The 25,571-nt window shown below is 38.9% G+C and overlaps 1 protein-coding gene across 1 annotated transcript in view; it reads left to right on the forward strand.

Annotated features, from left to right (window-relative positions):
- Nucleotides 1-16,078, forward strand: part of Stag1 (stromal antigen 1) — a 346,634-nt gene extending 330,556 nt beyond the window's left edge. Inside the window, exons 29-34 of the mRNA XM_036192569.1 lie at nt 5,029-5,234; nt 8,297-8,471; nt 10,974-11,084; nt 11,609-11,723; nt 13,915-13,995; nt 14,083-16,078. Coding sequence (XP_036048462.1) covers nt 5,029-5,234; nt 8,297-8,471; nt 10,974-11,084; nt 11,609-11,723; nt 13,915-13,995; nt 14,083-14,106 — 712 coding nt within the window. The 3' untranslated portion in view covers nt 14,107-16,078. The remainder of the gene's footprint in view (nt 1-5,028; nt 5,235-8,296; nt 8,472-10,973; nt 11,085-11,608; nt 11,724-13,914; nt 13,996-14,082) is intronic.
- Nucleotides 16,079-25,571: the final 9,493 nt, after the last annotated feature.

Here is a 25,571-nt window from a genome sequence, read left to right on the forward strand (position 1 = left end):
AAGTGATAATTTTGCTACGTTTGGCAATCTTGGTTTATAGTTACTGCTTTCAGGGCTTGAAATGTATCATTTTGTGTGTTCCTGGCTTTTATGGTTACCAATGAAAGATCTGATGGTATTCTGGTGTTTCTGTGTTTGTGAATCACTTTTTCACTTCCAATTTTAATATTGTTGCTTTGCTTTATATATATTTCTTACGGTATGTCATGATTCTAGTCTGTCATAATCTATTCAGAATTCTAAATGTTTCTTGCATTTGGATGTCTGTTTCTTTCTTGGGGTGTTGGTAATTTTTGTCCAAGTTCCAATAAGTAGATTACATAAATTTTTATATCTCAGCCCCTTCTTCTACCCCATGAGTTACTGTGGTTGGTTTCTTGGATGTGTTTCACATTTCTTGGATAAATTTGATCATGTTCATTAGGTGTTTTCCTCATATGTGTCTGCATGCTTTACTGCCATGACCTTGTCCTCCCTCCCTGAGATGTAGTCTTCTAGCTCAGGCTTGTCCTGGGTGATGGTTTCTGCTCTCTTTGATTCTTTCATTACCTGAATTTCTGTTTAGGCAAAACAAGCAATAAATGAAATAGAAGATATTGTAGTTTCAGTGTTTCTTTCTGAATGGTGAGGTCCCACTTTACTTTGTTTACCTTAGTTATATCAATCTGCTACAGTGAGTTCTTACAAAGCCCTGTAATCTGTGTGGCTTCTTGATGCTATGACCAGGGTGGGGGTGTCTAGGAATCCCCTCAGCTTCAGACTCCCTTCCTCAACTTCTGCTGTGTCCTCTACAGTCTATGCTGCTTTGAGTTTGTTGCTCCCAACAGAGTGTTCTGTGTTCCACCATGCTCTTCACAGGCTCCCAATTCTTTGCCCGGTTACTCTTCCCCGGCTTTAGACTCCTGAACTCTATTTCTGGTTCTGAGTTCAGTGTCTTAATTTTTAGTTTCTGACAACAAAAACTGACTGTCTCCAACTCCATCAGCTGTCTAGTACCTAAGACTCCTGGAGCACACTTCCCAGGAGGCACTTGTTGGCTTCTTAGGCAGAACAATCTCACCCCTGTTTTTGGATCTCCTATATTCCAAACTAGCCTCAAATTCCTTAGGATTGCCTTGACCCTTCTGGATCCTCATGTCTTTACCTCTTGAGTGTCAATACTACAGGCCTGTGCTATCATGCCATTTATTCAGTGTTGGGGGTCAAGTCCAGAGCTTCATGCATGCTTAGACACACACTTTAGTTACCATTTGAACCCTGAGCCTTGTTTCTACTTTCTGTAGCTCTTTTTCAGACCTCTTTTATGGTAGGTTCTTCCGTTCACTTTCATCTGAATTCCTTGTCTCACCGCCACTGCTGCTCATCCTTCATCTTCCTGCCTCCCTTGATGTCCCTCTTTCATCTTTCCCTTTCCCCACCCCATATTAATGTAGTTATGGGTTTTCATTGTGTGGGTTTTTTAATTTTTTTAAATATTTTGTAACTGGGCAGTGGTGGTGCATGTCTTTAATCCCAGCACTCGGGAGGCAGAGCCAGGCAGATCTCTGTGAGTTCAAGGCCAGCCTGCTCTACAGAGCGAGTTCCAGGAAAGGCTCCAAAGCTACACAGAGAAACCCTGTCTTTAAAAAAAAAAAAAAAAAAACATAACAAACTATATGTGTGTGTGTGTGTGTGTGTGTGTGTGTGTGTGTATGTGTGTATGTATGTGTATGTATATGTTTGTATGTGTATGTATATGTTTGTATGTGTATGTATATGTATGTATGTATATATACCTGCTTTGCCAGCATGTATGTCTGTGCATATCATATATGTGCTTGGTTCCTGTAGAGGCCATAAGAGGGCATCAGATCCCCAGGAATTGTAGTTACAAGTGGTTGTGATTCACCATGTGTGCTGGGAATCAAACTTGGATCCTCAGGAAGAGCAGCCAGTGCCCTTAACCACTGAGCCATTGCTCCAACCCTGTTTATAATTAGTACATAATTTTCTTCATTTTTTACATTTTTTTGGTAGGTAAAAGAAATTTTTACATTTCTAAATAAAATATAATTACATCACTTCCCTTTCTTCCCAACAATCCCTTCTCATGTCCTTTCCTCTAACCTATCCCTGTCTCTCCTTCAAAATGGTAGCTTTTTTCTTTATTACTATTACATGTGTGTGTGCTGAGTCCCTTGTTGTTTGTATGAGTATGATTTCAGGATGACTACTTTGTATTGGATCACCAGGTAAAGGGCTCATCCCTGAGAAAGGATCATTCTCCCTCTCTAGGCACTCTTTAGTTCCATCTAATTCTTTGTCTATGAGTAGGACATGATGAGATTTTCTCCCTTCTGCTTAGCATGTCCATTGGTTAGTCACTGTACAGATCTTATATATGCAGCCATTTCTAAGAGAGATAGACTCACAACAGATTTCTTGCTATTCTGGTTCTTATAATCTTTCTACTCCCTTGTCTGATAAGTTCCCTGAGCCATAGAAGCAAAAGCTATGCTGCAGATCTCTCCACAAGGGCTGGGTTCCTCACAGTCCCAATCTTTATGTTGTGTCGAGTTGTGGTTTTCTGTAATGGTCTCTGTTTGCTGTAAAGAGAAGCTTTTTTTGGTGAGAGGTGATAGCTATACTTATCTGTGAGTATAAGGATGAGATTTAGAAGGCAGTTAAAGAATTATGCTGGTCTAACAAAGTGGCAGTAGTAGATTATCTTTTAAATCCATGACTTCACTAACCCTGGGTAGTTGGCTGGGGTTCTAGTACCAGCAAGATTTCCCTCCTGCTGAAAGGGCCTTACATTCCTCAAATAGGTGTTGGTTGCCATCAACATGGAAGTGCCACTATAATTGGGGTTTGTTGTTGTTGTTTGTGTTCTTAGTATTTGCTGTTTCTGTCTTTTGTATTTCATTGATGACAGCTTCATTTATTTTCTCTCTAGTCTCTTCATTGCTTATTCCTCTCTTCAGTTCAAAGTATACCACTTAGTGTTTCTTTGTTGGATATTAATCAGGGAGTGTTTTTCTTTCTCCAACTGTGACAGATAGTTTTGCTATCGTCTAGGTTGGCAGTCTTTTAGACCTTGGACTGTGTTTTTCCATCCTCTTGTGACTTTTAGAATTTCCATTGAGAACTTCTATTATTCTGGTGGGGTTTCTTTTGTATGTGTCTCGTGGGTTTTTTTTGGGGGGGTGGCATTTTTTTCTCTTACAGCATTAAGCATTTCTTCCTTTGTTCTGTTTATTTAGTGTTTAAACTATGATATGTCTTAGTTGTTTTTATAATCTTGTCTAGTTGAGGTTCTATGTCCTTCTTTGTGTGTTGTATAGGTACATCTTTAGTTTGGGGAAGTTTTCTCCTATGATCTTTGTTGGCAGAGTTTCTGTGTCCCAACAGCCACTTCCCAAATTAATTATAAATGCTTAGCTACCGCTCAGGCTTACTACTAACTTACTTACAACTTAAATTAACTCATTTTTATTCATCTGTGTGCTTCCTCGAGGCTCGTGGCTATTACCTCTCTTGTATGTACTGCTTTCTTTTAGTCTTGTGACTCCTCTGACTCCACCCTCCTTTTTTCCACCTTCTCTTAGTCTGGTTTACCCACCTAACCTTATCCTGCCTAGCTGTAGACCAGTAAGCTTCTTTATTAAACCAATCACAGTGACAGTGTAAAGGAATATTCCACAGATCTTGTTAAATGTCTGGTCTATGCCATTATCCTGGGATTCATCTCCCTCATCTACCCTATAATTCAAAGATTTTGGTCTTCTGATGGTGCCCCACATGTTCCTTGCCTATATTTTTAAATTTCTTCATATTCTTTATTTGTTTAGAGTCTCTGCTTTATCTTTGGATCCTTCTAGTCTGTCTTCTGCTTTCTCTGCATTTTCTAATTGGGATATCGAATCTTTCAATCCCATCCTCATTTCAGCTTGTGTTTTCATCAGTTTTTATCTCTACTGAATTCAGTTTTCAAATCCTGATTATCTTCATCATTTCATTCAGCTGTGTATTTGTATTTTCTTGCACTCAATCTGTTATCTTCTTGGAGTTTAATGAAATCTTCGTGTGTGTCCTTTAGTTCTTTGAATTCTTTGATAAGGTTTAGGATTTTCTCTTAAATTCCATGTCCTGGGCGTTCCCTCTATTTAGAGAACATTTATATAAGACTAGTGTGTTTGATAGGAAACATGCTGTCTTGGCTGTTTATGTTGTTTTGTTTTTATGACTTGACTTGGGCATCTAGCCTTCTTTCTTTGGTTGTATATCTGGTGTGAGAATCTGTTATACCCTGTATTGGTGCATTGCAGCTGCTGCATGACCAAAGGTAGGCAGATTAAAGTTGGTGGTGGGTAGGCCTTTGAACCCACTTCCTTCATGAGCCATTTTTTACTGTGAGGCACTTCCTTCCTCTCCCATGCTTTTCTCCACCTCTGTGCTCACAGAGCTGCCATCTCTGTGCTCACAGGCCTACCACCAGACCCAAAGATGGTTTGGGTCCATCTTTGCCTGGTCCAAATTAAACAGCCCACCTTCCTAGAGTAGTTTCCACAGTGCAAAGGCCATACTAGTAGGTAAAAGCAAAGGAAAGAAAGCAAGGTGTGTTCAAAGACTTAGCAACTCTCCTTCTTACCAAGATTTAATAGACTTTCTTAGATAAATATTTTCTGTTAGTCATATCACGTTAGGACAATATGCAGATGTTAAATTATGTCTTGAAATTTTTCCCAGTTGAAAGGTTGTTAATGCTGGGGAAAGGATATGTCAGGTTCCTAGCTCTAGCTTTTCTGAAATCCTGCCCTCATTTGAATTCTTTTAAAGAAACTCAAGAGTCTCTTGAGGCAAACTTAGCTTGTGTGTGTGTGTGTGTAAAATTAATATTTAAAAGCAAAGGAAAAACTATAGGAAAATGGTGTGTACACACGGGCTCCCTTTTCTAAGGACTGCGGGAATGTGAAACAAAGCTGTAGGTGACAGATACGTACGTACGTGCTGACCTGAGAGTCACTGCTGTTCTTTGTGTGTCTGCAGTCATTCGTACCTGGAGAAATTCCTCACCGAGCAGATGATGGAAAGGAGGGAGGATGTATGGCTTCCACTCATTTCCTATAGAAATTCACTAGTCACTGGGGGTGAAGATGATAGAATGTCTGTGAACAGTGGAAGTAGCAGCAGTAAAACTTCCTCAGTGAGGAGTAAGAAAGGAAGACCCCCACTGCACAGAAAACGAGTCGAAGGTAAGTCCTCTTTTTTACACTCTGAGGCAAGTTACATTGCCTGGCTTACAAGAGAATAAGCAGCAGGTGATTAATTGAAACAAGATACTGTAAGACACATGATGTCATTATATATCTGCTACCCACTGAAATATCCAAGGACAAAGGTTGGATATACAGAGTAAAGCAGAAAAGAAACGTGATGAAACAGGACATAGAAGACACAAAAAAGGACAAAGCAGTTATACAGACCTATAAAGTTGATCTCTGTGGTCCAACACATTACATTTTAAAAAAAGAGCAAAATGTATTAAAATATGCAAACTAAAGTTTAAGAAACAAAAATTAAAATTCATCTTAAGCTGGATGTGGTAATGTATGATTGTAACGCCAACATTTGAGAGGAGATAGAGTTCAGGGCCATTTTTCAGCATTATTACAAGCTTGAGGCAAGCCTGAGCTACATGAATTAGTTTCTCCCCCTCCAAACACACACACATAAATTCAGGACTGTTGGTAATTTGAGTATACCTCTGCAACAAATTAAACATAACTAGCTTCCCTTTACAGTTCTGTCATTGCTTGAGTAATTTATTTTAATGTCACAAGACAATGGTGGCCAAACCTGGTTTATAATATACCTGCCTAGACTCTAGGGAATAGGGACTTGAATTATCATGAAAATCTGATCAATAGGTATTCTCATATTTGAAAAAAAAAAAAAAAAGACTAAATACTGTACTGTGAAAATATTTCTCTGAGGCTTACTGAGGGGTACTTCAGAGTAAACATGCTCATTTCCAGATAGCCTCTGCCTTTCCTATGCTTCTTATGAGTTCTCATAACTTCTATTCGGTTACCAGCACCACCCCCTGCTGCCTAAAAGAACAGTGAACTCACCAGAGGTTTGCCAAACTCCTTGGCACACTTAATTTTAATGTAAACCTAATGTGACTTTCCTTACTGGAGAAGTGTTGACTATTAATAAAGAACAAACTTTGAAATAAGTTTCATATTTCAAACCCAGATTTCTCTTTTGAACATATTACTTAACCCTGAGTTTTAATAATGAATTGAATGAAAGATACCAGATTATCTAGAGAACTTAGTCTCTCAGTTACTATGAATAGTAAATGAGGTACTCCCAAAAAACAGTACACATGTTACTGAGCACAGTACTTAGCATCCAGTAAATGTTAGCTATGTTCAAGATGTTCCCAAGAGCTCACAATAATACTTCTTTAGTACCAGCCAAAAGGCTAACATTTTTGATGTTAAAGTTTAACAAAGCCTCTGCATGATTTTTGAAGATCCTGGACTTTCCTCTGAAGAATGATTCTAGTTGTTTTCCTTTGAAAATCTTTTATGACAACCTCTATCAAGGTGCTCCATGTCTACAACATGTTTTTCCCCATTCATACTTCTCAACTATAATCTTGGTTTTTCGAGACAGGGTTTTGGAATTCCCTTTGTAGACCAGGCTTGTCCTTGAACTCACAGAGATCCATCTGCCTCTGCCTCCTAAGTGCGGGGATTAAAGGCGTGCGCCACCACTACATGGCTCAATTATAATCTTATTAGGCAACATGTACTAAATTCTTTCATGTTTTTCATGCATTTATCATTTGTAAATGTTGTATTAATGAACTTAGTTCCACAGTTACCCATATTTTATAAAGGAGGAACTACGCCTTAGAGAATTTAAGAATTTAAATTACCACATATAGCTCATTTATAAATAGGCAAAACTATCATTTTTAAGATTGTAGGACATATGTGTGGACTAGGTAGCCACTCTGGTAATTGTTAAATGGTAAAAGGAAACTTAGCCATATGTGGATTGGAAGGTTCAAGATAGGTTGTGAGCTGGAGCTCTTCAATGGCAGTTTTATCTGAGTGGAAGATGAAAGGCTATTTACTGTAAGAGCTGTGTTCACTGAAGAATCTTTAAAAAGATACAACATGTATCCAAGGAGAGTAAGCTCTTGAAGTAATTAGGTCTCTACTGGGCACCTTCACAAAAACTGGACTAATTCATTATGAATTATTTTATCAGGATGGCTTAAGATATGCAAATAATGTTTGTCTGCTCCAGTCTTTACAAAGCAGCCTCAGGAGGGAAAAAAACATGGCACATCACTTGCTAATGTAGAATAGTATATCATTTAGTTCTAAGTAAGCAGAATTGATTATATTTCCTCAGAGTTAAGTGAAAGTATAATTAAATGCTGGATACTACAGTCAGGTTTCCCAGAGGGACTTAAAAGCATGAAAACTATGAGCTTCTCTGTCTCCACACATAGAACCTGGCAGGAAGAGCAGTTTCTCTGGTGCTCATTGTCTGCTTGTATTAACAGCATTTGCTGATTTCTCTGTAAAAGCCAGTCCTAAATGCTGCCACCTGGGACACCTTGTGGGCTCAGGCAGTTGCTAGAAGAGCAAAAGAAGGTTGCTGAGGGCTCTGATTAACATTCTTCTTCTCTAGGGCAAATAAATCCTTAGAGATAAGAAGACAGGAGACAGTATGATATTTGATGCCTATAATGAAGCTAATAACCTCATTTAATCCCTGTAGTTTCTAAGTACTAATATCCTCATTTTAGATGGGAGAATATCGAACTTTGTAAGAAGTCATTAACATAATACAAAGTCAAACAAGAGAGTTGGGAAACTGGGATTTAAACTCTTTGCTCTAGCCAGGCATTGGGCACGGTAGCTCATACCTGTAATTCCAGCATATGGGAGGCTTAAGGCAGGAAGATCAGGAGTTCAAGGCCAGCCTAAGCTACATGAGACCTGTTTCAAAAAAAAGACACCACAAAAACTGAACATAAGCTGGGCATGTTAGTACATGCCTGTATTCCCAATGTTTGAAAGTAGGTACAGGACAATGAGAAGTTCAAGGGCCTTGTTTCATGGTGAATTTGAAACCAGCCTGAGCTACATGAGACTAAAAAACAAAACAATAAAGTAAAATAAATAACCTAGGTGGTCCAACTGGAGTCATGCTTTTCAAGTGTTATAACTGCCACCAGAGTTTGCCCCATTTCTGATATTTTGAGACTTTAAATGAAATTTTGCAGATGAAAGTCTGGATAACACATGGCTAAACAGGACTGACACCATGATTCAGACTCCTGGACCCCTGCCAACTCCACAGCTCACCTCCACTGTGCTTAGAGAGAACAGCCGCCCCATGGGAGAACAGATCCAGGAACCCGAGTCTGAACATGGTTCTGAACCAGACTTTTTACACAAGTAAGTACCAAAAGTTCATTATCTTGGCATAAAACCTCTAACTGTTAAAGTAAAACTAAGAAAAACTGGGCACATTGCTGGTGAGATCTTGTAAAAATGAAGCCACAAATGGGGAGTCAATAGTATATCAAAGTCTGCCAACACTATTGTGGACATCTTTTCCTCAAAGTTCTGTTGTCCTTTTTTTAAATGGTTGCTGCCTTTTAAACTACAGCTGTCTGAATCAGCAAATGCAACTCCACCGCTACTAGCAACAGTTAGGCCACAAAGGCCCTAGCTGGAGGGAAATCTGTTCCTCTGGCTCCAACTCCCGCAAAGCTAGGAAGGGAACTTAACTAAACCTCTCTCCCTCTAAAGAACTCAAGATTCAAAGGTTAAGGTGGAATTCTGCTCTTCAGAGAGGCCGAACAGCAAGTAGCTCACCTCCTCTCCTTGCTTGAGTCCTCCAAAAAGCCCTCATGCTTATTCTCACCCTTTTTATAAACCTTTTCTTACCTGGTTCCTCCCTACCACTTCCTGTCAGCTTATTGCTGACTCAGCCTCCTAACCATAGATGAATTTTATTTAATCAAACACATCTTTGCATCATTAAACAAATGTTCCAGTGTATAAACAAAAGTAACACACCTTGAAATAATATTCTACAACAAAGTTCAGACTTTTCTTGATGTAGTGGGACAAGCTTCATGTTGTTTAAATAGCCTCTATTTTATCTTTCTTTTTTTTTTTTTTTTTTTTTTTTTTTTTTCTCGAGACAGGGTTTCTCTGTGTAGCTGTGTGCCTTTCCTGGAACTCACTTGGTAGCCCAGGCTGGCCTCAAACTCACAGAGATCCCCCTGGCTCTGCCTCCCGAGTACTGGGATTAAAGGCGTCACCACCGCCCGGCTGATTTTTTTTATCTTTCAAGATTTAATAATCATTTCTCCAACTACCCAAACTTCAGGAATGTGTTAATGTAAATGAATTTTTAAACCTAGGAGAGCTTTGGAAAAAACTTAAATATTAAATAAATATCAGTTAATGTTAATACTAAATAACATTTTGTGTGTAAATAACAATACCATCTCCTTACCCCATCCCATATGTTACTACTAAAAGTATCTTTTTTGACCTTAGTTCTTTAATAATTATATTTTTCCTCAAATAAAAAAAATTACAATTTTCCTCAAACAGTGGCTCACTGGGTACATTCATTTTACATCTGTATTGGATACATCTGTTTCTTTAATGCCTGGTATTTCCTTGACAGGAACCTGTGAGAGCTTTCTTAGGCTGTCTGTAATGAAGCCTCAAACAGATTGTACCACCTTTATCATCTATTTGATGATTTAAATTTAAAGCTAGTCATGGTGGCACATACCTGTAATTCTGGTATGTGGTAGGTAGAGGCAGGAGCTCAAAGCTAATTTTAGTACACAGTGAGTTTGAAACCAGTTTGGGCTATATGAGACTTTGTCTCAAAAGAATAACAAAACTTCTCTTTTGTTGTTTTTGCTCCCAACTTAAAATTTTTCTTTGTTCTTTACTTGTATTTCTGTATATATAAATACAGATTTGAGTTGCACTGATGGATATGAGAAAATTCCTATCTAAACAAATTAATATGTTAAAAATTGACAAATTTAGAAGTATTTTATTTTAGACCCTGGGTTTTCATACCAAAGAATCTTTCTTTCAAACCTAAAAGGATAATCTCTCTCAAGCATTGAATAGATGAGACTATTTGCACTGTTAGGCATCAAGAGTTTTGCCTATGTCCAGCCTCTTGCATAGATAAGTATGCAAGTGTGCCTACTGTCCTTCCTTTAGGGTGAGTCTCCTTTCTTAATCAACCTGCCTTGCTCTCCTGACGTTACTGGTTATCAGTCCCATTGGCCATGGTTTGTCTTCTGTTTCATGCCCTGTGTTCATAGGTCTTATCACAGTGGTGACCCCCAAAGGATTAAAAAACAGCTACTTAGAATTTCATGTGACAGGTTTTTATCTACAGAGCCACTAAAATTTACCACCTATAAAATGGGGGGAAGTAGGTAAATACCATTTCTCATGTTCTTTTAAGTATAGAATACAGGTGAAGATTTCACTCCATAGCATTAAGAAACTATGTGTCCTAAGGACTTCTAAGTACTAGGAAAAGATGTGTTATATCCTTTTTTAATGCTATGGGTTTTCAACTCATTATATGTGTTCCTTAGGGGCTTGCTGCCTAGCTATGTAGACAAGTGAATGATACAGTAGTTTGAAACACAAATCTGGGAATGCCCTTTTTAGCAGAGATTGGAGGCATGAAGCTAATACATAGTATAAGGATTAATAGCACCCCAGCCTGTTTCTTGTGGACACTTAGAGTTATTTGGAAGCACTTGACTTGTTTGCAAAGCAATGGAGTAAATCTAAGTCCCTTACATGAAGATTGAGCCAGCCAACCATACTTAATTAGTATGAAGCTAATTCCCTATATATACTATCTGTTACACAAAATAAATAATAGTATTCTCTCAGTCCCCAGATGCAGATCTCTTGGTTAGGCCAGCCGAAGTTAGAAGACTTGAATCGGAAGGACAGAACAGGAATGAACTACATGAAAGTGAGAGCTGGAGTAAGGCACGCTGTGTAAGTGTCAAATTGAGCATGACGAGGACATAGCCACTGCACTGTGCTGGGCATTTGGGTGTCTCTGCTTGTTAGTATTTCCAATGAGTTCTGGATACGTGTCCTACAGCACAGGATGACATGGGCATGGGCACTTGAAGCTTTCTGCACTCAAATCCTAGTGGTGCACTCTCCAGATTTACACACACAGCTAAGCTCTAAAACACTTGTCTCTTGGGGTCCTTACTGCTAAAATTGAGATGTGATTGAATAGAACTTGGAGGGAATTAATACACAGCTTAGATACTTCATTATTTATATTTAAATATGTTCCTAGTAAAGTTAATTCTACTTTCTGTTTCGTTGAAGTGAAAGTTTGAACAAAAGAAATAATTCTTTTGTTGGGAATAACCCTAATTTTCTTGAGTTAGTATCAAAGTATAGTGTATAGTTCATAATTAGAAAGTGTGCAATCTAAGAAAGAGTCAGGACTCCACGCTGGGCAGTTGTCTCAACAGCTTGCTGACCACCTTATTTTTCACCAGTCGGGGTCTAATGGAGGAAGATGCTGAGCCCATCTTTGAAGATGTGATGATGTCATCACGGAGCCAGTTAGAAGACATGAATGAAGAATTTGAAGACACCATGGTTATTGATTTGGTAAGAAATTTACTGGGATTTTTTTCTTTGTTTGTTTTTGTTTTTTCTTTTACAGTGTTAAGAGCATTGGAGTTTAAAATGATATTCTTGATGTGGGAGCAGGCCTAGATGAGGAATGGCCACCATTACTGGGCATCAAGATGAGCTTTTGTGGTTCTCAGGGCTGCTTTTAAGCAATCATTTTTGGGTCCTAGCCAAAAAAGAAAAAAGCTAGGTTTTTTTTCTTCTTCTTCCAAAAAGGTGCTTTAGCACAGCATGTATATTTGGCATTTTGTACTTTCAGTTGGAACCTTACAATATATTCTGTGTTCCAACATGTGACAATCAAATATAGAATATGGAACTTCTATATACAGTTTACAGAGAACATCTTTGAGGTAAGATTAATATAGACTAGCTAAAAGTCATACAAAGAAAGTTTTTCATGTATGGTAATGCATGAAGCTGTGGTTTTTAACAGTTTCATTACATGGCCCAGCATGTTGGTACATACTTGTGACACCCAGTAAAGGGTAGGAGTTTAAGACAAAAGGATTATAAGTCCCAAGACCAGCCTGAACTACATACTGAGAGCATGTTTCAAAATATAAAGCACTGGGGACAGTGGTTAGTGCTGTGTGTGTACAGCATGTTCAAGGACCCCAGGTTTAAACTTTAACACTAAAAACAAGTAGAAAAACAAAATTGTCATTGGCTATAGGTAATATTAAAATATAGTTATAGCTGAAATGACATGAAGGAAAAAGAGCTAAGAGATTTGGTGAAACAAGACTAACTAGATACTTGGCAATTGTTAACACTAGGTGACTGGTAGATTAATGTTAATGTTCATTATACTGTTTTCCCAGTGTTAGCCATAACAAATACCAGTCTTGGGTGACTTAAATTACCAGAAGTCAAGTGAAGCAGAGTTGATTTTGAGTACTCCTTGGCTTTAGATGGCTGGCTTCTTCCAGTGTCTTTATGGGCTGGCAAGATGGCTCAGCACATAAAGCTGCTTCCTGCTAAGCTTGATCCCCAAGACTTCTACCCCAAGGCAGAAGGAGAAAAGGACTCCCCGACTGTCTTTCATGGTCTTTCCTGAAAGGACACCAAGTCATTTGAATAGAAACCCTCTCTTGTCTTGCTGTAGTTTTTTACTACATTAAACCCTTTTAAAAGACCTTGTATCTAAATAGACCCTCATCCTGAAGTTCTAGGTGTGAGCACTTCAACATGTAAATCAAAGATGGCATAATGCAGCACATACTATTCTGCCTTACATGTTTTGAATTTTCCATCATAAAAAGTTTTGGTAGAAGGCCAGGCGATGGTGATGCACCCCTTTAATCCCAGCACTCGGGAGGCAGAGCCAGGCAGATCTCTGTGTGGTTGAGGTCAGCCTGGTCTACAGAGTGAGTTCCAGGAAAGGCACAAAGCTACACAGAGAAACCCTGTCTCGAAAACCCCCCCCCCCCCCCAAAAAAAAAAAAAAAGTTTTGGTATAACCTTTGATAGAACTTTCTTGCCTTACTCCTCAAAAGCATTCATTCCATCTACCTACTTTGGAGAATTCACTGATATTCATCATTTCTATAATTACTCTGTGCCTTCAAAGGGAAGGTATTTTCTATATTATAAGTCCAAATTACATTTTTTACATACACAGTTTATTCATTAAAATTTTAAGTCTTGGGGCTGGTGAGATGGCTAAGTGAGAGGCACTTTTTCTCACCTTCCAGAGGACCTGTGTTCAATTCCCATAACCCAAATTGGAGAACTAACACCTGCCAGTGATTCTAGTACTCAGAGAGCTGACAAACTCTTATGGCTTCCTGGGCACAAACGCACACACAGATACAAAATTTAAAAATAATAAGCCAGGAGTAGTGGCATATACCTTTAATCTCAGCACTTGATAGGCAGAGGCAGATCTCTGTTAACATGAAGCCAGCTTAGTCTACACAGCAAATTTCAGGCTAGCCAGGGCTACGAACAAACAACATATTAGTTGAAAGTCTTTTTCTCATTTAATAATTCAAATACTGCTGCATTTTTAAAATCTGTACTTTCTATACAAGCCAGATTCTCATTCTCCATTTAAATTTGACTCTTGATTGTTCCTATGTTTATGTACTGTAAAAATATATATATATATATTAGCTTTTATTACAGTTTACTTCACCAGAAAAATAAATGATTCTCTTTCCAGCCCCCATCAAGAAATCGGCGAGAAAGAGCTGAGCTGAGGCCAGACTTCTTTGATTCTGCAGCTATCATAGAAGATGATTCAGTAAATATCAAATCATTACTGCGTTTTATTTATATGTCCTTGGCCCTGGGGATACATAATATAATTGTATTTCTCATTTTTTTCTAGGGATTTGGAATGCCTATGTTCTGAAGTCTGAAGAAAATTTACAAATCTGGAACTCTATTATTTAGAGCTAGAGGCCTATATACTGTGATAGCTTGTATGGGGAAAGAAACACTTTTGATGTGATCTGATTTGTTTTGTAATCAAATGATTAAAGGTTGGTCCCCTTTGCAGTGACAGAGCAGCATGTCAGTTACCCACGGAAATGTTGGTAATGTCACCTTGGAAAGACTGACCAAAAAAATCATTTGTACTCTAATGTTGGACTTATCTCAGTACAGATGTGTGTGTGTTTTTCTGAAAGGAGGAAGATATTTTAAATTTTTAAAACAGCTGTCAAAATAAACACTGTTGTACACCTGTTTTATGAAAATTCAGCATTGAGTAAAAAAAATATTTTTAACTTTATTTTCCTGTTGTACAATTTAAAAACGGTTTTAACATTTTGCCTTTTTATGTTTTAAAAGCTAACCATTTTTATTAAATATGAGTAAGCAGCTCGTTCTAATCGCCGAAGAGTGTTTTTGGAGCTCACTGGATTTGGTTGACCTTACAAAACAGAAACATTGAAGGAACAGAGCATGGACAAGCTAAAATAGAGTTCTAACATCGTGCGTCTCTGCCAAAAACCACACACCCTCTATGGATGGATGTGAATTCCCAGATTTTATATACTCTTGAATAAAAAGGTTTATTTTTATTTATAAGTGGGCATAAAATAAATGTCCATGCAGCCATTTTTCCAACAGATGCTGTACACCGTTCATTTTATATAGAATAGGGAGATTCAAATACAGTGCATTTTCTATTGGTCTTTGTTCTGTGCATTTTTAGCAACTTCTACCAGCAAATAAAGTATTCTCAGTAAAACAAAAATGGTTCTCAAGTCATCGGTCTTGCTGTTTCTAACCACTTGTTTCATGCCCTGCCAAAGTCAAGTTAACAGACCTCCATTTTCATGAAGTTTCTTTGCCATTCAAAAGTAATTTTAAGACATGTAACTGTCTTCTTCCCATGCACTTAATATACCCCAAACCTGCTATCTTTGTGAATTTGTTTACCAATCATAGAAGTATGTGCTGCATAGAAGTCTGTGCTTAGAGGGTGACGTTCCTATGCTTACCTTGAAATACAGCTACATTTCAGTGTTAAGTGTGCATATTAAGAAAAATTCTTTGGGAGAAAGAAATTCTGACTCTTCAGGACAGTCTTCAGTGGTTTAGAGTTACAATCTGCTTACTTTTATGACTTGCTATTGTTTTTAAAAGCCCACTTAATGTTTTCCTGATTTTAATGTAGGCCTCCAAATTTCCAAACCAGTCCATCTACAGCTGTTTCTGGGATGGTTTTTAAAATAGCTACAACAGAATCTAGAGGCTTTCCCTTTTTACCAAAAATGAAGAGCATTTTTTTTAAAGTATGCGAACTCTATGATTATCTTTTGTGGGGGAAAGCAAAACATTATTTTATTCATCCTTTTAGTAGACAAGATTTTTCTCAACATTTGTACAGTTCAGAAGAAAAAAAAAAAACTTGGTTACCAAAACTGTTTTCCCTACTAACTCAGCAAATCCTAGGCTCCAGTTGAGAGATCTGGGGCCTTGCTCTCTCCTAGAAATGTGGGCTCACTGGAAGTCAAGGGGCAGGAATGAACGGACTGTCCACCTCAGCCCTGTCTGACTATGGTTCTGGCCTGGGACCTATCTTTGAGGGGCCCTGGAATAAGCACAGACTAATCCTTTGCTTGACAGTCTCCTGTGAACAACACATGCTGACTTAGAGTTACAGACTACCATGCAACAACAAAGAAGGCTTAATCTCTACTCCAATGGGTTTCCAAGTTCAGTTTGAAGTCAATCAAATTTTTGTATTTTCAGTGTCTCCTTGATTTTGCTAGTAATTCTGTAAATTGTACATTTGCAATATGAAGGTTTTTTTTTCCTTTTGTACAATTTGAAACTGATGCTTCACCTTTCCTTTAATAAACTATTCAAAATCAGGCTTGTGGTAGTCATCCTGTTGTTGCTCCTGGGCAAGGTTTAAGAAGACTCCTTCCTTCCCTGCTGCCCTTGAGAGTTTGTTCTTCAGATAATTTGTCACTTGATAGCAAGACTGGTGTTTCGGGGGTTTTTGGTAGGATTTGCTTTGAGACAGTGTCTTACCTCAGACCAGGCTGGTCTCAAACACTGCATGTCTCTGTCTCCCATGTGCTGGAGTAAACATTTACCACCATGCCTGGCTAAGATGTTTTGTTGTGGTTTTTGTTTTTTGTTTTTTTGTTTTGTTTTTTCGAGACAGGGTTTCTCTGTGTAGCTTTGTGCCTTTCCTGGAACTCACTTGGTAGCCCAGGCTGGCCTCGAACTCACAGAAATCCGCCTGCCTCTGCCTCCCGAGTGCTGGGATTAAAGGCATGTGCCACCACTGCCTGGCTTAAGATGTTTTGTTTTTAAGAGGAAAAAAAATTAACTGTTCACAAGTTTGTTTGTTTTTTAATTGCTCGGATTTCCTTATAAAGAATGATGAGGCCAAGTCCTTTTTCCTCCTAAGATCCTGTGTAGTTGCTCCTAACAGTAGCTCTTTGGCAATTTGCAAGATTCTGCATTTCCACAGAAGTGAAAGTTTCTTTTACCATTGGTGCCAGACCTCACTCTGAAGCAAAGTCACAACCTACACTATTTATGGCTTGGCCATGTCCTTTGTTCGGAGGTCATTAAATAGCCAAAATTGACAGTGTAGAAAGGGTAAGGACATGGGAGATAGACGAATCAACAGGACAAGAAAGAAGATCTATGTTTAGTCGGTTTCCCCTACTGTAATTTCCATCTGGGACACACAGGTTATAAATCTGAGCTGTGACCTGAGTAATTTGACACTCTTTGTTTTGGCACCCAGGTAAGAGTACATCATTAAGGGAACAGTATATGTATTGTATGGACTGTGTCAGACTCATCACTAAAGCTGGGTCTAAAACTGGAGATCCATGGAACGCAAGACAGAGGTGAAAAGCATAAAAATATTCAATGAAACTATACAAAAAATTTCCTGGATCTAAAGTGTCTTGAAGAACAAGCAGCATTTAGAACCCCAAGTAAGCATGATTGCAGAAGAATATTTCCACAACATAAAATTAAAATGTCATATCTACAGAACAAAGAAACATTATCCAAACCAGGAAGAAAAAATTAAATTTACTTGCAAAGGCAAACCCATCAAAATAACATTAGATCTCAACAGAAATCCTAAAAACCAAGAAAGCATGGACTGATATATTGCAAAACTTGAAAGTAGTCAATCAAGATTTCTATATCTAGTCATAATCTCTTAAGATTGATGAAGAAATAGACATTTCAAGACAAGCATAAACTAAAGCAATTCATGACCACTAAGTGAACAATACAGAAGAGATGTAAATCCTACACAGGAGTGAAAAAACACAGGAATGAATTTCATGAGACTGATGAAAAAAGGAGAACTGGAAAATAATGTCTAGGGAGTTGACATGCTTCAGCAGTTAAGAATGTTCCTGCTCTTTGCGGAGGACCAGCCTTTGTTTCCTTACAGGGTCCTTCAGGTTCCAGCTCCTCAGACCCCTTCAGGGACCAGAAAAGACTACAGCAAGTGAGGGAAACCTAAGAATCTGAGGACTAACAAATCAACTCACACACTCATTCTCTTTTCTAATACTCCTGCTTCTTCTCTAGCCTAAAACATTTTTAGAAGGCTTGAAGCAATAAAAATTACATGAGTTACCTCTTTGGTCAAAAGCACATTCCTAGGGTAATCAATAAGGACAGAGCCATTTACCATGGCAATACAAGGTTCCAAGGTCACAGGACCGGAGGGAGGGGCCCAGTGCCCAGTGCCACAAATTATAGACGTGGCTCTTTACCAGCAGACTTGGCAAGCAAAGAACTGGCATGCTTTTCTTAGGGTGTCTTGTGTGAATAACCTTAATTGGATACCTGCAACTCTGGCCTTGGGCATAATTGTAAAGTTTTAAACTTATGATCTATATATGAAGGCCTTTAGTTTGAACTTGCTCTGAAGTAAAAATGAGCTAATTGTGTGCAGTTAGTCTAAGCAAAAGGAGCAAGGCAGGCTTTTAAGAGTCTACAGTCCTCATGGTTATGAAACATATCCTAGTATATTTTCCATATATCAATTTTATACAGCTAAATGAGAAGTGTAACATGAATTGCTAAACAGTCTTATAGAAAACCCAGAGCCAGATATTGGGGTGAAAGCTGAAAGATCAGAGAAACAAAACAAGCCAGCCATGTTCTTAACCTCTATGAAATCCTCAGCCTCAAGAGAGACTTATTACTCATACCTTATATACCTTTCTATGCCCTGCCATCTCACTTTTTAGTGCTGGGATTAAAGGCATGTGCTACCATGTCTGGCTCTGTTCCCAGTGTGGCCTTGAACTCACAGAGATCCAGATGAATCTCTGCCTCCCGAGTGATAGGATTAAAGGCATATGCTACCACTGCCTGACCTCTATGTCTAATTTAGTAGCTGGCTTTGTCCTCTTATCCCCAGATAAATTTTATTGAGGTATGCAATATATCACCACAGAGAAGTCATCTTTCTGACCATCCACAGGTATGTGTGTCCAATAGATGGACTATATACATGAGATAAATATCTAAGCAGTGGGGAAAACACCCATAGCTGTTCTTATGGAAGAAATGAAATGGCATATGAAAGTGCAGACAGAAGCATGTTGGTCATTAACAGTAACTCCATCGTCTTTCCAGATGGGGCTCCCCATCTGAGAGTCTGGTGGGTTAACCTGCTGAACATTAGTTGTCACCTGCTATATACTCACACAGCCTCTTGTTACCAGCAACTCTCAATAATTTCCCAGTGCCCATGTTTGGTGTCCCACTACCAACTCTAAGTCTAGGATATCTAACACACTTCTGGCTTCATGTGTGTGCACACAAACACCCCTTAAAATAACCCTCATGCAAATTCAAACAAGTATGAAGAGAGAAAGCAACAAAGATTCCAACCATTGAGGAAAACAGCAACAAAATAAGAGAAATATGCAAATCTCTTTCAATTAGCTTTAAATGGAAATTTCCTTAGCCCCTTGTCTTGGTTAGTTTAAAGTCACTTGGGAAGAAACTTAATTGAGAAAGTGCCTCAATGAGATGTGTCTGTAGGCAAGTCTGTAGGGTAGTTTTGTCATTAGTGGTTGATGTGGGAGGACCCAGTTTATTGTGAAAAGTGCCATCCCTGGTACCTTATAGTCCTGAGTACTATAAGAATGACTGCAGGCTGAATAAGCCATGGGGAGTAAGCCAGTAAACACAGCTCCTGTCATGGCTTCCTTCAGTGATAGACTTACAAACTATAAGATAAAAAACCTTTTCCTTCACAAGCTGCTTTTGGTGATGGTGTTTTATCACACCAAAAACCCTAAGACATTGGAAAAAAAAGACAATTTAAATGTAAGATGTACATGTACAAGTAGATTGTCTACCAAAAACAAAAAAACAAAAAACAAAAAACTAGACACAGACTGAAAGCAAAAGAATGAAAGTCAATGACAAACAAATGGAAATTGAAAATGAGCTGGAGTAGTTATACTTTTATCTGATAAAGAAGACATTAAGCCAAACCAGAAAAAAATAAAGGTAATAAAAATATTCTAATATCTATCAAGATCTAACAATTATAATATACACTCATTGAATGTTTATACACCCATTTTCATAGATACTGCGGAACAAACCAATGGCTATAAAAGTGAGTGACATTAGTACCTCAGATTAATGAATAGATGTAGTAAAGAAAGAAACCAGAGTTAAATTGGATCTTAACATGCTTAACATATCTACATAATATCCCATCCAGAAATGACCAAACACAAAAAAGTAAAATAATTTATTAGATCATGGTGGAATAAAAATAGAAATCAGCAACAGTGACTATACAAATACAAAGAGATTAAACTATATACTTGCATGATCAGTGTATCTTTGAAAAAAATCATCAAGGGAATCTTAAAACTATAAGAAAATGGAAATACAGCCTAACGGAAACATTTGGATAAAGGTATTTCTTTGGGAGGAAAAAAATCCATTTTGCTGTTTTTGTTTCAGGTGTGTGTACTATGTAGCATGCCTGTGGAAGCCAGGTAATAATGTGGGAGTCTCCTTTCACCAAGTGATCTAAATCAAGTTGTCAGACTTAGCATAAAGCACCTTACCCACTAAACCATCTTGCTGGCCCCAACAACAGCATTTTTAAGAAGAAAGTTTAGAGCTACGACTATTTACATTTTTTTAAAAATCAGAATTCAAACGAGGCCTGGTAATTCATTCCAACAACTCAGGAGCCTGGTGTAGAAGGATCATAAATGCAAGGTAATCCTGGCCAACTTAATGAGACTACCTGAAAATAAAACTTCAGAGTTGAGGATAGCCCAGGTGTTGTAAAATGTAAAATGGGGAGGGGGAAGTTGGAAAACACACACAATGGGAGGTATGAGTGAAGAAGCATTCAATTAGCTGTCATCCTGGAGACCCCTTGAGGGAGCTGAGAAGGCAGGTGGTTAAGGGGGAAAATGGATTGTGAGAGGCCTTGGCAGGTAGAGCCAAGGGGCACTGCAGGTGAGGGAGTCATGCTATGCAGATATAGCAGGCAGCATCATGGCATGGTGGAAAGTTACACCATACAGACACCGCATCCACATGGAAAGTTTTATTGGGGCAAAGGGAGAAGGGAGAAAGGAGGATAGGGAAGAAGAGAATGAGAACAGGGAAGAAAGAAAGAGAGGAAGTGCACACTACCTCATAGCAAGAGAGAAAGGAAGAAGAGAGGGGGTTTTTCTTAAAGGGGACTTTATGTAAGATGATGTCAGGATGCTGGGCAGATCCCCAAGGGGCAGGTCTGAATGCCAACATTCCTCCATTTTTGATTATTATAAAAAAGTAAGTTATGAATAGTAAGTGGGGAGGGGAAGAGGGCACCAAATTCTCGAGACTGCTTCCTGCTGATTTGGGGCCAAAGTGGGGAGGGGGAAGTTGGAAAACACACACAATGGGAGGTATGAATGAAGAAGCATTCAGTTAGCTGTCATCCTGGAGACCCCTTGAAGGAGCTGAGAAGGCAGGTGGTTAGGGGGAAAAATGGATTGTTATCATGAATGGAGCTAGCCATGGGTAGAGTGATAACTGCCAGAAAGAATGAGACAGAGAAGTGTCCTGGTTGTACAGAAGAGGCAAGGGTGGATGAGCCAGACAAAAGAGCAGGTATGCCCTTGAGTATGGAATGGTGGTAATAAAGTAATGTTCTGTAATGAAGTGATTTACCAGAAACCTGGAGGAATGGCATGCCAAATCAGGAGTACAGGAGCCATCACATTTGCTATTCTGTGGAGATGGGAAATGCCTCTATCCAACTTGTAAAAGTGTCAACAAATTGGGAGATAACAGAGTTTTTATGGGTGGGCATGTGGGTGAAGTTTAAGTGCCAGTATTTGTCCGGTTGGTGTCCTCGGTTGGTGCAATGGCTGGTGGTATATCTGGAGGGTCTTTGAGGGACTGGCCTTGGCACAAGTCTGGCAGGAGGGGTGGATCTGTGCAGGAACCTGCAAGTGTTTGTAAAACAACTGGAACTAATTTAATCTTGGTGTCATAGCAAAAGCTATGGCTTTGGGTTAAAGGTATGAACATTTTCTAGGGCCTGGTTTCAGACCAATGAAGCACATCTTTAAATCTATAACCAGAGGAAATTTACTGAATGGAAGTAGTTGAATGATGAAGAAGGAGGAGGGAGGCTTCCCTGCCCCCTCCAATGCTAACCTTTCTCTAAAAGCTGGGACTGGTAAAAAGTCCACAGAAATTTAAGGACTTCTAAAAACTGTAATCAGTGCTCTATCAGTTTATCAAAGCTACATTTATCAATGTTAAAACTTTGTCCCTCCAAAGTTATATCTGAAATTGGTTACATTGAAATATGTTCTATGAATTTATCTGATCTGGTAACAAGGTAAATTGTGTCTAGACCTAGTAGTAGCTCTAGGATCTTACACATAAAGAGAACTGAGAAGGCAGCTGAAGCCTTATTGTTGCTGTTGAACTGACAGAGCCTGGTTGTTAAACAACATCAGAGATCTGAGAAGGATAAATTTTACCTGAGTTACAATTGAAAGGGACAGAGAATTATTTGCTGGCTACCTAGACAGCCACCCCAGGGTCCTCCAGGGTTGTTGAGGGCCAAAGTCTCAGGGCAACATCAGTCTTCAGCTGCCAGGCCTCAGGAGATCTGACAGTTGTGGGGTAGTGACTTGTGGGAAGGACCAGTATACCTTGTCTAGGCAAAAGTGAGGCAATGGATTCCCAGAGTCCTGTTGTCTGTGGTCTGAAGAAGGCCCTGGCAGCAGTTGAGGCAAAAGGCAGTAGTTGAGGTGAAAGGCAGTTTATGCTCAGTGGCTGGTGCTGCCGTTCTGGAGCCAGTTCCAGGTGGAGGTTCTTCTGTGCACATCCATCTTCTTTGGAGGAAATAAAGTGCTGCCAGGAGCCAGCATGTTTATCACAAAAAGCTTTTTAATTAAACATTTTAAATGCTATATTCTGCAAATCTCTGAGCATTTGAGGACTGTCTGTCCTTTAGGTATGAATGGCTGACTATCAGCTTATATTCCCTAACATTCTCCAATATGCTAGCAGCTTTCATCAGACTAGGACTTTCTGTCTCCTGAGAAGGCCAAGAAGACTAACAGGAGAAAGATCCTAGGGCCAAGTGGGAACAAGAAAAAAAGGGGGCTTTGTGAGTTGGGGTGTGGCCCAACTCTGTGAAAATGGCCCTCTCTGGGTATTAGAAACTCCATTATGGAATATATATCTTTTTTATCAAATACCTTATATATCAAATCTATCCCATCCATTTAAATTCTCTAGAAGCTTGGTGTTGAACATTTGGCAAAGACATAGGTGTAAATCTCTAAATTAGCTTCTGTTAATCTAAATAGATCTTTATTACTTTTAATTTCTATTATCATATAGAATATATTATAAACCAGAGTTGAATCAAATATAGCTTTACATTTCTACTACCATATAAAAAGTCCATGCCAATCCAAAATATTTGAGGCTTATTACTATTTCATAACTGTAGTTTTGCCATTTATTGTGAATCTCAGTGCAAACATCTGACAGTCAGGTGTTCCTAGGCTAACCCTGTAAAAAGGTTCAAAAGAAGCAAGCTCAATAAGGGGGTAGCTAAGGCAGATACCAGGGTGGTTTCCTTGTTGCCACTGCCTTTCTCTGTCATAGATCTGCTTTTTCAGCAGGGACATGGAGTTTCTAATAATCCCTGAGTGGTTAACACAAAAACAACATTGCTCTCTTCTAAGGCCTTGCATAGGCCCTCTTGTTGAAGGAATGATAACCAGGGGAACCAATTGAACAAATTTTATGTCAAGGCCCCCTTCTATCCTGAAGAACTATTTTAGCTAGAGAGGAGAATGATTTCTCTAAATGTGTGACAGATTTTTCTAGGGCAGTGACATCTTCATCTACTGTCATTTTTAAGGTCCTGTAGTTCTAATCTTTGAGTATAGATAGATTATAATCCTGATGATTTGTGTAGAAATAATAATTTTAAGGTCATATACTATCTCTTTGGTTCTGCATAAAGAAGGTCAAGTGTCTTATCTTATTGCAGAACCACTTTAGTTAATAAGTCTATAAATTGACAGCTCTAGGCCCAGTTTCAGAGTGATCAATGGGCACTATAGGTGGACATTTTGTTCCTTGTGCCAGGGAGTTTCTCTTTGACTTGGCCTTTTTAGTCTGTTTCAGAGGCAGGGACAATATACTCTCTTCTGTAGCTGCTTCAAGCTGAAGTGAGGCATAGATGGTCAGTGCCCAACAAGGCTGAAAGGCTAGTCAAAGGTTAGGAGGGAATTTAGGCAATGGGGCATTTATTAGAAGTATTTGGCTATCTGACCCAGCTGTAGAGACAGGGAATAATTACATTGACTGGGCTGGTCCACATCAACCTTTAGCAAGTCCAGAGCTCTTGGTCATTTGGAACATGTTGCCTGGATGTGTCTGCCAGCCAAGTGAAAACCTGTTGAGACAAGTTCAAACTAGGAATAGAAGTTAAAATTTATGAAATTATATGGAACTTTTAAGCCCATAGTTTTAATAATTGGGAAGGGGAGCAGTTACAGAGAGAAAAATACCATCCTCGGGAATAGACAGGTAGGAAAACTCAAGCTGTATTGCTGTATTTATCTGGAGTTCTTTTGATACCTATGAAGTGGATCCAAGTTTTATGACTTCTTTTGATCCTCTGGAGCTTATATGAATTCTTGTCAGGGACCAAAATGTCAGGAACCAAACATGAACCATAGAAAGTACTAGCTAGGCCAGAGAACAAGTCATAAGCCCACTGCCCCTTCCCAGAGCAGTAACACCCATTTACTAACCAGAGGCCCCCAAAAATAAGAAGACATTCCATAGTCAGGTGCCATGACATCCAAAGGTAAAGAGCATTCCATGGTCAGGTAGCCTAGCAACAGAATAAGTGGCCCCTGACCAGTGTCCTTAGCCAACATCTTGCAGTTGCATGATCTGTCTCACACATCTTGCACCCCTTCCATGTTCTGCACGCCCCTTTTCCCCTTCCCTCCTTCCTACCTCCTCCCCTCCTATGCTATATAAGCCTTGCTGAGGAAAATAAAATTTGCAGCTTGATCAGAATCCTGTCTTGCTGTCGTCCCTTTATGTCCCCTGTCTCTTTCATTTGCTCCCACAGGTGGGTTGCCCCCCCCCCCATTGAAACCCTGCTGGCTGGGGCAAATTCTTATTTTATCAAAGGACAAAGAAGTTTTAGATATTGGTACCAATCAGTATTGAAATTCAAATCATAGAAAAGCAGGTAATGAGTATCTAGACTCATACTTTTGAGTCCTAGCAAAGTTACAGATGTGGGTTAAAAGTATGTACATTTTTTTTTTTTTTTGTTTAGAGAGCCAGGTACATATTGGACAGAAATGTCTTTAGCCTGATGAGAAGTTTAAGTTTATATTTAGAAGACAACCAAAGAAAATCTAAAATCCTGAGCTTGTGACCCAAACAGCACCAGAATTAATGTTAAATTTTGAACTTTTGAAATCTTAATATAACAATATTATAGTAATCTGAAGCATTAAATCATCTATTTATATCTTTGTAGCTGATATTTATATATTGAATCATATGAGACCCTCAAAGCTTGCATAGATAGATAGATAGATAGATAGATAGATAGATAGATAGTTTGTTTTTTTGAGACAGGGTTTCTCTGTGTAGCTTTGTGCCTTTCCTGGAACTCACTCTGTAACCCAGTCTGGCCTCAAACTCACAAAGATCCACCTGCCTCTGCCTCCTGAGTTCTGGGATTAAAGGTGTGCGTCACCACCATCTGGCTCGCTTGCATTTATTTTTATGTCCTCTAGCCTTTATATATCTTAAAACATTTTTAGATTC

This window comes from Onychomys torridus, chromosome 7 (assembly GCF_903995425.1).
Source record: "Onychomys torridus chromosome 7, mOncTor1.1, whole genome shotgun sequence".
NCBI classification, from domain to species: Eukaryota; Metazoa; Chordata; class Mammalia; order Rodentia; family Cricetidae; genus Onychomys; species Onychomys torridus.